At 44.4% G+C, this 12,751-nt stretch overlaps 1 protein-coding gene across 16 annotated transcripts in view; it reads right to left on the bottom strand.

Annotated features, from left to right (window-relative positions):
* The window catches only part of KHDRBS3 (KH RNA binding domain containing, signal transduction associated 3), a 185,743-nt gene that overhangs the window by 4,347 nt on the left and 168,645 nt on the right, over window positions 1-12,751 (bottom strand). For 4 of the 16 annotated variants that reach the window (XR_012006862.1, XR_012006864.1, XR_012006865.1 and 1 more), the window contains 5 exons: window positions 8,915-8,944; window positions 6,423-6,584; window positions 6,134-6,192; window positions 4,153-4,302; window positions 2,691-2,749 (listed from right to left, as the gene is read on the bottom strand). Coding sequence is in view for 8 of the 16 variants with exons in the window: in XM_072774603.1 (XP_072630704.1) it covers window positions 4,211-4,302; window positions 6,134-6,192; window positions 6,423-6,584; window positions 8,915-8,944 (343 nt within the window). In the remaining 8 variants the exon portion in view is untranslated. Of the gene's footprint in view, window positions 1-2,690; window positions 2,750-3,680; window positions 4,303-6,133; window positions 6,193-6,422; window positions 6,585-8,914; window positions 8,945-12,751 lie in introns of those variants that run through there. The other 12 variants (XR_012006863.1, XR_012006866.1, XM_072774603.1 and 9 more) reach the window with 6 other exon arrangements.

The raw sequence follows: 12,751 nt of genomic DNA, 5'->3' as shown, positions 1-12,751 counted from the left end.
GCTCCTGCTGGCACTTGTCCCACCTCCAGCCACCCGCTGGCAGACAGGTCTGTCTTCCACGTGCCTGCACCTGTCCTACCAACTCCTTCCCTGCCCATCTCCCTGGTAGGCTGTTGTGTCTTCAAGGACAGGACTCTGTCATCAGCATTGTATTTTCAGTGTCTGCGGCACAGCAGATGTTACATCAATGTATCTGAATGGATACTGGTACTGATTCAACCCAGAATATCTTGGATAGAAGACGATTCAGAACCTAAATACAGTCAAAGAATCTCTCCAGGAAGGAATCTGGACCTGGGGAGGAACAGACAGAGGAGGGAATACTTCGCAATCGCAATGTGTTGATAATGCTGTGTTGCAGGAGTTACTTTCAGGGAGACCGGTAACATGAAGATTAGCCCCTGCTCATAAAGAGCCTTTGACCCTAAGAGGGAGTCAGTGCTAGTCCAGACCACGGCTAACGACGACTCTGGATTAAAGTGGATGGTTCAAAATTGGCTCTACTGGTTGCAGGGTGTGTGAGTTTTTTACATAAAGTGATCTCACGTTTTGAGGCTTAAGTGTCTTCCTTTGTAAAGTAGAGACGACACTTACCTTCTTGTAGTTCTGAGGAATCAGTGAAATCATTTATTGAGAGTGATGAGCTCATGCTTGGTCATAATGGCAACTTGTAACAACCTAAGTCATATGACATCCATACTAAAACGAGTAAGTATAAAGTAAGCATGTGGCTTCAGAGAGGGCAGACGTCTCATGGCCTGGTGTAACTGGTGAGGACGCCATGGAAGAGCGGGCACTGGGCCAAGCCCTACGGCGGGCAAGATTTCTGAGGGTGAAGGAACAGGGGCCAGCACGTGTAATTTGTCAGTCTACTGCTTCCAATCCATCCTGAATTACTGCCGTGTAAGGAAGGCCCACACTTAAATAGCACCCCCGGGGCCTCCTTTGTGTCTAGCACAGGACTCATGCTCAGTACATGTTGTAAAAGAAGCGAATCCCAAGGGGGTAGACAAAGGTTAGGGGAAAGATCTGGGAACTGCGTAATGTGCTCTGAGGGGCCGGAGAAGATGGCTCGTCCACAGCAGAGTCTTCTTGTTGAAATGGGAAGAAATAAGGCTTGGCAGGCTATGTGCCAAAAATGGGAAGCCCCTGGAAGCCAAGCAGGAGGATTCTTGTCTAATAGTATTCCTGGTGGTTCCTGAACTTTCTGGCTCACAATCCCTTTTTATAGTCCAATGGAGCTATGGATTCTTTAAAAAATGAAAATAAACATGGGGCATCTGGGTGGCTAAGTTGGTTAAACACCTGCCTTCAGCTCAGGTCATGATCCCAGGGTCCCAGGACTGAGCCCTGCATTGGGCTCCCTGCTTAGCGGAGAACCTGATTATCCCTCTCCTGCCCTCTCCCTCTGCTTGTACATGCTCTCTTGCTTTCTCCCTCTCAAATAAGTAAGTAAAATTTTTTTTTTAATAAACATAACATAGAACAATATTTCCTATGAATGGGCTCTGAAGACCATCTGAGGGTTTAACCTCTAGGGACCTATCTATAACCTCTTACTTAAGAAACCTAAATTATTATTCAATATGCTACTACTCCCCTCCAAAACTACTGAATAGGGATGGAAGTAGTGAAAACTTTCAATGTAATACAACATATTGAAAAAAATGCATGATGTGTCACATTCTCTTTCTGTGCATGGAAAGCCCCCGAGCCTCACCAAAAAAACTCAAAACCAAAAATCTTATTTTGGGCCATGAGAAAAGAAGGGAACCATTTTCTTCTTAACAGTAAGTTAATTATTTCAGGTTAATTTTGGCTATTGGAGGGGAAAACAGCTCAGGTACCCCCCCATACATATTAAATATGGATATTCATCTTGACAATTAAACTTCACATTACTGTTTCACTTTCCAGGTTGCAAAACACTCACAATCTTAGCTCACTCAATTCGCAGTAACAACTACATGAGCTAATAAGCATCACTCTCCCTGTGGTGATGGCCAAAGGCACACAGTCAGGGGCAGAGCTCAGATACAAATACTTTCAAAAAAGCAAGACTCTCTGGAATGTCAGGGCCTAACTAGTGTTTCTGATAGTTTAGAAAAACAAAAAACCGAAAAACAACAACAAGGATACCTTGAGACCAGACTAATGATACATTTCCTTCACATATTCCTAAATTAAAAAAAAAAAAAAAAACTTACGAAAATAATTTTATAAGACACACGTTAGAGTACTTGTCTTACAGAAGTAATAATTTGGTTTGCCAAATGCAGAAAGGACAGCAAAGCACACGCACAAAACCAGGCTCTCACAAGCCTAAGATAATTATTGTCAGAAATCTGCAGCATACCACTGCAGTTTTTCACCTATAAATATAGAGACAGTACACAGAGTCAGTTTTCAAGAAACTGGAGTCATATTATGCATTAGGCTGGGTAAACTGCTTTTGCTCCTTAATAGTTTGGACATTTTCCCCCGTTATTGACGAGGCTTCTATCTGGGTTGCAGAAAGGAATCCTGAGTATTAAGTGCGGTGGTGACCTGCACCTGTGCCCTCCGCAGGGTCGCTGCTGGTGCTGCTAATCGGAACCAGCGTGGGATATCCGCCATGTGACTTTAGATAAGCATGAAATTGTCTTCATCTCCCGTAACACATCACAGTAATTGGAACAAAAGGCGCTCACCTCTGCTTGCTCCTCGGGCACAACCTGTGTCTCTGACTTCCCACGATGGCTGACATTTCCTAACAAAAGAAAAGACCTTTTTACTCAAAGAGAAGGAAATCTCTTAAGACACAAAAATTACACATTTTACATAATCTACAATTAAAAAAAAAAACCTTAAGCCAAATGATTAAAGAATAACTTTATTAAATATTTGTCAGTTTTAAGAAGTGCCCTCAATTACTAACCACAGAATGTATTACAAACGACTAGTTATGAGGTTTTACATTTGTTTAATAGGGAAGAATCGGCCCCAATTAAACTGACTGAACTAAGGCTTTTTAGATTACTAAAACAAATTAAACTTTTTAAAATGAGAATTTAGGTGATCTTAAAACCTCTCTAAAATGGATAATGAAACTTGCCAAGTTGTAATCTCCCTGGTTTTATTAGTTATATTAAGATAAATTAAGTGAGATTAAAATCTTATTTGATTTATTTACCTTTGACAATGAAGACCGTTTAAGGGTTACACATCCTCAGCCTTGGCGAGTGCGACCTCAAATAGTCAAGTCAGAATGTCTTTAAAAGCTTTGTGCTTAGTGCTTCCAGCATGGAGCGAGGTGTTCATTAAGGTACCAAAATTCTCATAAAAAATCCAAAGTTGCACTAGTGAAAAAACGCTCAACAAGATGAAAACTGATCACATCTTTTTCAGAAAATCAGTAATTATTTTAAAACCAGTTTTTAAACAAGATTTGGTTTTGCGTCGTTTTAACGTGCTACTCACGCAGCGTGACACCATGTGGACTCTTTAAACAGCATTTAAATCTACGGTGAGTAGAGAATGGTACATTTAATTTTATACCATCTTTTAAGTCAGTTGTACAATGTTTAGTGTGACCCTTTTATGACAAGCGTTGTTAAATGAACTCTTTCCCTGTTTACAACTATTTATGAAGGCCTTTTTAAATAAGAGAAACATGAAATTGTTAGCTCACACACACGGAATTTCTTTCAAAAGTTTATTTAGTATCAAGCAAGAGAAGACTTTGCTCAACACTACAGAACATTTCAAGACTTGAGTTACAAAAGAATACCACATTATTTGCACTTGTAATTGGCTTCCCTTTTTACGCATGTTGGCAAGAGAAAAAAACTAGCATATGGCTGAAAGATAAAATAACTAAATTGCTATGGAAACCTTTAAAATGAAAGGTGAGGCTTATGTTAAAAGGATGGATTAACATATTTAGTAAACCTAGTTTTTTGTTTAACACTAGTTAATCAAAGTTATTTTTTTTTCCTTTTGATGACCTATTTTTTCATATACAGACTGGAAATAACAAAATTTTACATGTCTTTTTTTTTTTTTTTTTCTGCCCAGGTTGATGTTTCCACAAAGTAGTTTTAAAGTTCCATCCATTCAGATTTTAAGCATTTTGATTTATTTAAAAAGGGATTGTTCATAGAAAAACATTACTTTGAACAGTACACAGGACTGGTGGAGACTGGCTATTTCACAACACCAGACAGTACAATCAGTATCTGCCGTAGGGCTGGTCTCTGTAGACGCCCTTCGCGGTCCTCGCTGCAGGTGCCTTGTGTCTCGAGTTAGCCCAGTCCTCTTGCCCTAAAATCAGGAAGATGAATCACAATTAGATCATTGCCATGGATCCCACTGGCTTCATTTTTCAGAATCTAAGTTAACCCTGAACCAGGGTTATATTGAAGATATACATCCCTGATGTACTGGGGTGGGGGGAAACCAAGGGTATTTACTTAGAGAACAATTACAAACGTGATGGAAAATGGTCATCCCACTAACAAAACCTATCACTATGAGGAAAAAATGACTTTTGTATCTTAGATGGCAACCGACTTGGCAAGAACTTTCCTTCTGGTCACTGGTTTAACAAAAAAGCTCACAAGCTCAAACAGCAAACTGAACTGCCTTTTGCTAAACGGTAAGACATTTATGAATGGGAAAAGGGATCACTCAGATTTTTTTTAACAGCAAAAACAGAGAAAACACAGATAAAGGATTTGTGCAGGCAAAAGGAGACATGGGGATGGGCAGAGTGGAGGAGAATCCTGGTCACCACGTCTCCCAGGTCCTTCCACAGCCAAAGTGAAGAATGGAAGTCATGGTCAGGGGAAATGTGGCCTCAACAATACTTCCTGAATACCACATAAACATAATGACAGGATGTCAAGTTTCACTATCATCATACTAAATCCGTACCGGACAAGCGTACGAACAGCAGAAGGCACCCTGTCATCTAGATCTCCTGAAATTCAACACCTGTTCCATCTCAGCACTTTCAATGAGCCATCCAAAGTCTGACAACAAAGAGTTAACATCTCTGCTGCAACATACAGCAATTTAAAAGCCCGGTGTCCACCGAGACCAATTTAAAAAGGCTGTGAAGGAAAAATACTTAAAATGACCTGGTCTTTTGATACAAACATGCAATCAACGTCATCCCCTCAAGCTAACTTGCATCCATTTAAGTAGACAGCATTCAACAAACCAGAGTAGTTCTCTTAAGTGTTTGTTACAAATAACAACAATAACAACAACAAAAATATCCAAGGTGAGGTCATCACGGCTTGGGGCAGGTGATATAACAAAATGCACTTCAAAAGGAACACCGGAAAATGGTTTTTCAGTTATGTTCAGAGAAATGTCAGAACATCCATTAACCAGAATCCTGATTCACTTGCACTGGGTACTAGGCATTTATCAGAGCTTTGCAACTGATTGAAGCTTCCTGTTCTCTGATCTCTTTGCCCTCCGGCAAAGGAGCTTCTTAGTATCATGTTGCTGCTGCCAATTCTTTTAATTAAACCTGTCCTCCTTCTGCATATTGAGACTTTGGACATGGATTCCCCAGCATCTCTACCAGCTCCCACTGAAGTAAGCGGGGGCTTAGCTGTCTCCCCGGAAGCCGGAGAGCGCCTTACATCCCTTTCCTGGCTCAGTGCTTCTGTAACCTTTATGGAATGACTCCCACTGTAACGCTTTTGGAGGGTTTGGGATTGGAGATGAATTAAAATACGAAGATGGGGGTGGGCCAGTCCTTTGAGAGCTGCAGTCTCGACAGCTTCATTTCCCTCCACTGTCAAGAGGCAAAGACACTTCAAAAAGATCCGAGCTATCAAGTGTCTGCAGGCTGGCAAACGACTCTATAAATGAGAAAATCAGCACACGGCAATCAACCCAAACAGAGAATCTAAGTTGAGGATGTGAATCTAGGCAATCTTCTAAGAGTTTTTAGTCCTCTTTAAATATTAAATTTAAATCTTAGAGGAGTTTCCGAAAATAGCAAGATATGCACAGATGAGCCGGAAGGAGGCTGGTGTTAGAGTCAGAAGGTCTCCCCAGTTAGGATCCCGAAGGCGTTTCTACGACCACTAACCCGCTCCATTCCTGGCTCACGTCGCTCGGCCTAGTTACTCACCGTAGGAATCGTAGGCCTCCTCGCTGAGTCCATGTCCGTAATCATAGTAATCAGCACCACTGCAGTGAACAAAACACACACACACACACACACACACAAAAGATGAAAACAGGCCACAATATCATGACTGTGAGTTTAAATCCTATTCAGTGAAGTATCCTAAAACTTAGAAGAGACAGCTACCCCAGGGCAGGGCTACACACTGGAGGAAGGAACTCCCGCTGATGGCTGAGATCCGCCCCAGAAACCTCAGACCTTAGGAATCACCAAAGGTTTCCCACCCGAATACCTAATAAATGCGTCTGACACGTTAGCCACAGCAACTGGCCGGTGAGCACAGAGTGAGTGTCCCCTGTGCGTGACGGATCCGAGGCCTGCGTGTCGTGCAAGGGCAGGGTCTGCACAGACGGTGGGTGTGCGGTGGACAGCCTCACGCCCGGGGCCCGGCACCCTGGGAGGGGAGAGGAGGGAGAACCACGGGTCTGCCCGACGGAAGGGAGGCCAGGGCTCCCTTCCTCCTTAGCTCCTGCGGGCCCTGCCTCCCAGAAAACCCGCTGCGGTGTGACCTGCGGGCGTTGGGCCCTTTACACCAGGGACTGAGATCTGCTGTTCCGTTTGGCCGGCACCACGGCATTAGCGTCAGGAGGTCAGGGCGATGCCAGAGTCGTGGCCGGACAGCAGGGAGGCTCCCGGCCTCGCCGCGTCTGAGGATGGAGGCTGAGCATCTTTTCAGAGCACAGGCACAGCTACGTCCTTGTGTCCAGCATCCTTGAGATACTGGGGGGGCTGGAGGGAGCCTGTTACCACGGCCATGCTGCGGGGGATGTGACAACAGGCCACACACACACAGTGTATGTGAACCACCCGTGATTTTTTGTAGGAACAAACCTAGGGAAAATCTAGATTACTAAACCATGGCAGGCATAATTAGTTTATGATGCTATTTTGAGTAGCCAAGGAAGAGCTTCCACTCACCCTCTCAGGCTTTCCGCTTTCCCACTCTGCTTAATTTTGTAGGGAAACAATCATCCTGAATGTGTTATCTTGGATTGTCATGGAAATAAACATTCTCATTATTCCAACCTCATGCAATCAAGTAAGAAGTTCTAATCAAAATGGAAAATGATCCAGCTCGCTGCTTAACACCTTAGGAAGTTGCAAGATGAATAACAAAATCCACGGCGTGAGTGGTGCTGTGTGCCAGCTGCCGAGATCCCACGGAGTCCTCCCAGCAGCCCCTGGGGTGAGTGGAACTGTCATACCCATTTTAGAGACAAGGATGCTGCTGCAGATCGGAAAGCCAGGACGCCAGCCTATACCCTCACAGAGAACACACAGGTGTCACCCTTGTTGGTCAAACACGCCTGGCTTTCCTGCCGCGCTTCCTTCGTCAGGTGAGCGGTACCAGAGACTCCTGGCCTCTGCTGACTGTGGCACAGCACGGAGATCCTAGGAGGAAGCGGTAAGCAAGGGGGGCAGGTTCCTTTTTGCCTCAAGCATGTGCGGGTGACTCTTCACATCTGCTCCTCCTCCTGCCAGAAATGTTCTTCTTTCCTCTCCTTCCAAGCTCCCCGCTACTCAGTCTGTAGCCAAAATGCTTCCCAGTTTCCCAGAGTTAGGCTGGCTCCCGGGGCGGCACACCTTGCTTGCTTCTCGCCCTCCTCTGGCTGCCAGGCCCTCATTCTACGTGCACTGAGTGAGTCCACGGAGGAGTCGCATCACGCTGGCTTCCTGGAGAATGTGATGCTCCAGCAGTTCTGAGCAACCAACCAGGGGGGTGAAGCTGAGGTAGAGGTGCAGAGAAGGGGCAGGGGGGTGGCGGCAAGGGCCTTCCAGGCTGAGGGTACAGCACACAGGAGGCACAGATGCACCAGACAGCCTGAACAATTTGAGTGTCTACAGGCACTTCCATCACACAGAGTTAATAAGCACTGATAAAACGCTGAGGCTAGAATATTCCTCGGTACAAAATGCTTCCTCCATGTGCAAAATATAGGTCAGATCTTGTTATCCTGGTTTAATCACATCCTCACTAGTTAATTAAACATCGTGTAACATACTGGTTACGATGGGAGCTCTCTGGCACGGAGATAGAACATAAGCTCTCTGGAATGTGCCATTAAGCTCCTTGGCTTTTTAAATGTTGCCCAGGAAGAGAAGAGCCACTTCTACAAGCTGACCTAGTATATACCACGTGGAAACGTGCGATTTTCCTAAGGAGGCACCTGTAGCTACGGGGTTTTATAAAAAGGTCTCCAGGTTGAGAGCTGATGCTCCTCGGGAACGTGGCAGAGGGGCAGGGAGTATGAGAGGCAGGGCACTCTGCTCAGTGAGACCCTGCATATCTGCCTGAATGGTCACCCTTAATATCTCCCTCAAACTGCCCTCCGTGGGGATGAAACGGTTGAGGCTCGGTGAGGCTGAGCCACCTGCCCAGAGTCACACAGCCCAGAAGGGACAGTGTCTACGCTCAAAGCTCAGGATGCCACCACCCCCAGGTGCTGAAGACCTGTGCTGGCAGCGGACCGCTCACTGCAGCGGGGCCACCATACACAGGCGGTTCCTGTTCACTCTGACCTGCCCCAATACTGTTCCAGAATGTCTTATGTGCCCCCTCTGGGGCTTACAGGATCCCTCCTCGTGCTCAGAAGTCTAAGGATCCACATGAACTCACTGCCGTGTGGTCATGGTCAATTAGCGCCGCCTTACTTTGCTATCTGCTCTCAAGCTCCCTCTCTCCCTTTCAATAGTCCTAATTCTCTCTCGAGGCAGCAAACATACCTGTGGTGAGAAGGAAACACGAGGGACGAGCTAAAGAGGATCACAGAAACACTCACATTAAAAAATTAAAATCAGCAAAAACAATCAATATAAGAAATAATATTGCTTTCCTACCTTCTAAGGCTTTATAGCTTTAAATGTGAGAACTGCCTTTCAAGTAGAACATTTTTTTCATCTTGAGGACAGAAATTCAGCAACTAACCTCTTGATGAAATGTCAGTGTCAAATACTGGTCAAGACACTGGAGTCTGAACCGGGCCCCCACCTGCCGGGCTCCCTGGGAGAATAATCCCACTCACTGTCTTTGTGCTCCGGCCGTCAAACCCTGGGCCTGCTCTAGATGCTGCTCAGACCTGGGCGCCTTTGACATTCTTGATGGCTCGTGCACAGCATTTGGCCACAAAGTAGTCAGAATGACTTCTCATTTTGTTGAAAATAAAGTGGCTAATGTTTCACAGAAACTCAGCACTAAATTAAATGACCCTCAGTCCCCTTTCCAAAGGTCAGAAGTTACAGCATAATGGCTCCTTAGACAAATAAAAACCCCGATGTTCTTGAGAATTTTATCTGTTCCACAAAGTGAGTTACGTCTTCATGGGCCTAAACGAATTTCCTTTACGGAGACAGGTCCCCACTGTGTAACTCAAAGCTGTAAATGGCAGGCACTGAAGTTAACCAACAGAGAGGTCAAACAATTGCTTTTTGACCCAACCAAGTCTTTATTAAACGGACTGAACAGTAATGCACATCAGTATAGACTGGGCATTTGTCAGTGAAGTGCCCTAAAACCGTTCAGCATAAAAAAATCGGAGGCGAAGAATGTTTCCAATGAGTGGGAGGGTAAGAGGTAACATAATTTGGTCCAGCAACGGTCTGGTGATAAGACAATCTCAGTTTTGACAAGTGAAAACTTTAAACTGACATTTGCTATCATTTCACCCAGTTTCTGATTATTTATTGCAAGACTGTCATCAAGCCAGGAAGCTGGGAGCAGCTGAGCCCCATTCTCATACCTGTCAGTTCCACTGAATTGCTTTGCCAGCGCCTCATCTCGTGCACCTCAAATGTCTATTAGCCAAAGATGTGTCCTATTTCCCAAGGATAAACTAAAAACCCAACATACGGCAAAAGGGAAAAGACACTAAAAATCTCTTCACTTGTGCATACAACACGTAACATTAATACAGGTAAGAAAACACAGTAGGCCAAAGAGGCCTCAACTCCATCAAAATGGACCCAGGGAAGCTGCTCCCCGAACAGAGCAAGAGGGGACTGCTCTTATTGGTACTATGGCCACACCTGCCGGGGCCTTTTCTTCCTCCACGCTCCACCCCATCTCAGTGGTGGAAGGAAGTGCAAGGATGCAGTCTAACTCCTGGCTTTCCTGAAGGTTCTTGGTTCCATCGACCAGGACCAAGAAATGGCCCTCTGCACGGAGAGACAACACAGGGAGTAAGGAGCAAACTGTAGCCCTAGGATCAAGTCAAGCACTAGTTAGACCTTCTACTCTCCATTGACAGGGGTCCAAGAGGAGGACAGAAATTCTGAGTCCCCAGCTAACCCTGTCCCCGTGGGATTGAGAAGGCAACCTGACATCTGCCTGTCCCCTGTCCTTTCAATTTCTTCAAGACTCTCCACCAATTTCTACTTTAAAGTCACTGACACCAATCTCATTAGCCCCCTTGTTTATTTATGTCAGCTCAGCAAGTTCTAGAATACTAGGACTCCTAACGTCTTGCCCACCCACTGCTGTCTACCCACATCTCCTACCCAACTCTGCAATCCTTTCACCATGCCCCCTAAAATTCATGGCCCGCCACTGGCAAAACCCGCCATATAGTCAGAGTTTCTAGTTTGCTCAGGGCAAAGAAGGTTGTGCAGTCATTCTTTTCACTGGCTATTCCCTTTGCCTGGAATGCTCTAGTCTCCAGATATCTGTGTGGCATCACCTTTCTCAAGTCTTTGCTCAGATGATGCCATCTCAACAAGGCCTACTCAAGATCACGACTGTAATCCCCCTGGCTCTGGTAACCCGCGTCCACAGTACTCTGCTTTATTTTTTTCTACAGCATGTTTCACTTTCCATTATACTATCTACTTAGTTATTATATTTACTGTTTTCTCTCAGTAGAATGAGAATGTATGCTCTACAGGGAGGGCACTCGAGGCTGTTGTATTCAACAACATACCTCAAGTTCCTTTAGAACAATGCCTAGTACAAGGTAGATGCTCAGTAAAATTTGTCAAATACATGGACTTAATTACAACAAAATTACTGAAAAATTATGTGGCAAGGCAATGCAAGAAAGACAAAGTATTTGCAGTGAATAAAGGGGAACGAGACATGGCTCCTCTCGCCTTAATTCTAAAGGTGTAAGATGGACTCAAAGGACTTAATATTTTTCGGGTGTTGGATAGACTTGAAAAGTACAATTAAGAGGAAGCACTAAGCCCAAGTGTGGTCCTATATTTAGGAAATACTTTTGAGCACTTACTATCTGAAAGACACCATTCTGAAAAATGGAGATAAAGAAATAAACAAGGTGTGTTCTCTACTCTCAAGAAGGTAACAAAGATGAACAGGTACACTTCCACAGAACAGGGTATAGGTGTGGATGAGCATGGATGTGCGTTCAAAATACCTTGGGATCAATCAGAGTCATTTTATTGGGAGGTGAGAGAAAGGCATGCAGGTAACACATGCTTGGCTGAGGGGCTGAACGAGGAGGGAGGAAGTGACATTGTGAGTGGGGGTCAGACTACAAAGTAGTTCATGAACTCTCAAAAAAGGGGGAATTACTCTACTGGTTCACCTGGTACACACAGGTCTCTGACAGTGTGCGCCCCTGTGTATTTTTTCTCATTGAAGCTCATGGCAAATTGTTGAAGTAGGTATTATTCTATCTCTTTTATATATAATAAAATCTGAAGCTCTGAAAGTTACCTAAACTATCCAAGGATGAACATGAACAAGTAAGGCCCAAAGCTGTAAGTCAGGTCTGTCTGCAGCCACAGCAGATCTTTGTACAATGGGAGCTGCCTCTTCCTCCTCTATGATGCCAAGGAGTTTGGAGTTAATCCGTGTGAATCCTTTGGGCAGCAAAGTTAGGATGGTCTGTTTATTCTTGCCCCTAATCCTTTCCTCATCTCGTGTTATGTTCACAGCTCTCTGGGCACTTGGTACGCCCTTCAATGTAAATGAACAACTTGTGTCTTCAACTTCTGATTTTTTTCTTTTACAAAATTCTCTCTCTTCCCCTTAATCTTCTTAGTTTTTCCATCCTGGTCACCCTACTTAGGTTACCTCTGAAGTTTTGGGTTCTGTCTTCCATCCCAATCTATCATACTTGCTGGCACTTTGTCCTTTGGTGATACTCAATGGCCTTCTTTAACATTTAATCCCCGGCTAACCTAACCGGTTTGGCCTTTGTGGCTTCCATGTCTTTTTACCCACATGAAAGTTTAATTACTTATTTTACAATCACCTTCTATTCTTTGAGCTCTGTTCTGTCCAAATGTTAGTTTTTCAGTTTGCTGAGTCCAGTTTTTTTTTTTTTTTAATGTTTAGTATATATTGGATATATTTCATTTTTTTGATTTGAGATTCTCAGTTTGCTTGTCTGGGGATGTTACCTCCTGTTTAAAATAGCTTTCATCTGGTGATTGTGAAAAAGGGACAGGATATATGATTGGGTGGGATATGCAGTCATTTGTCTCCTGTGTCTGGAGCCCCTGGTTGCCCTACAGGGTGGCACTGTCTAAGGTCTGGCTTTGCCCGGCTCCAGCTGTAATTTGGGAATAAATACCACTACCCTGCACCGCAGAGCACCCCTCATG

Source organism: Canis lupus, chromosome 14 (assembly GCF_048164855.1).
Source record: "Canis lupus baileyi chromosome 14, mCanLup2.hap1, whole genome shotgun sequence".
Taxonomy (NCBI): domain Eukaryota; kingdom Metazoa; phylum Chordata; class Mammalia; order Carnivora; family Canidae; genus Canis; species Canis lupus.
Note: the sequence above shows the minus strand (reverse complement) of the source record. Positions and strands in the feature narration are given on the sequence as shown.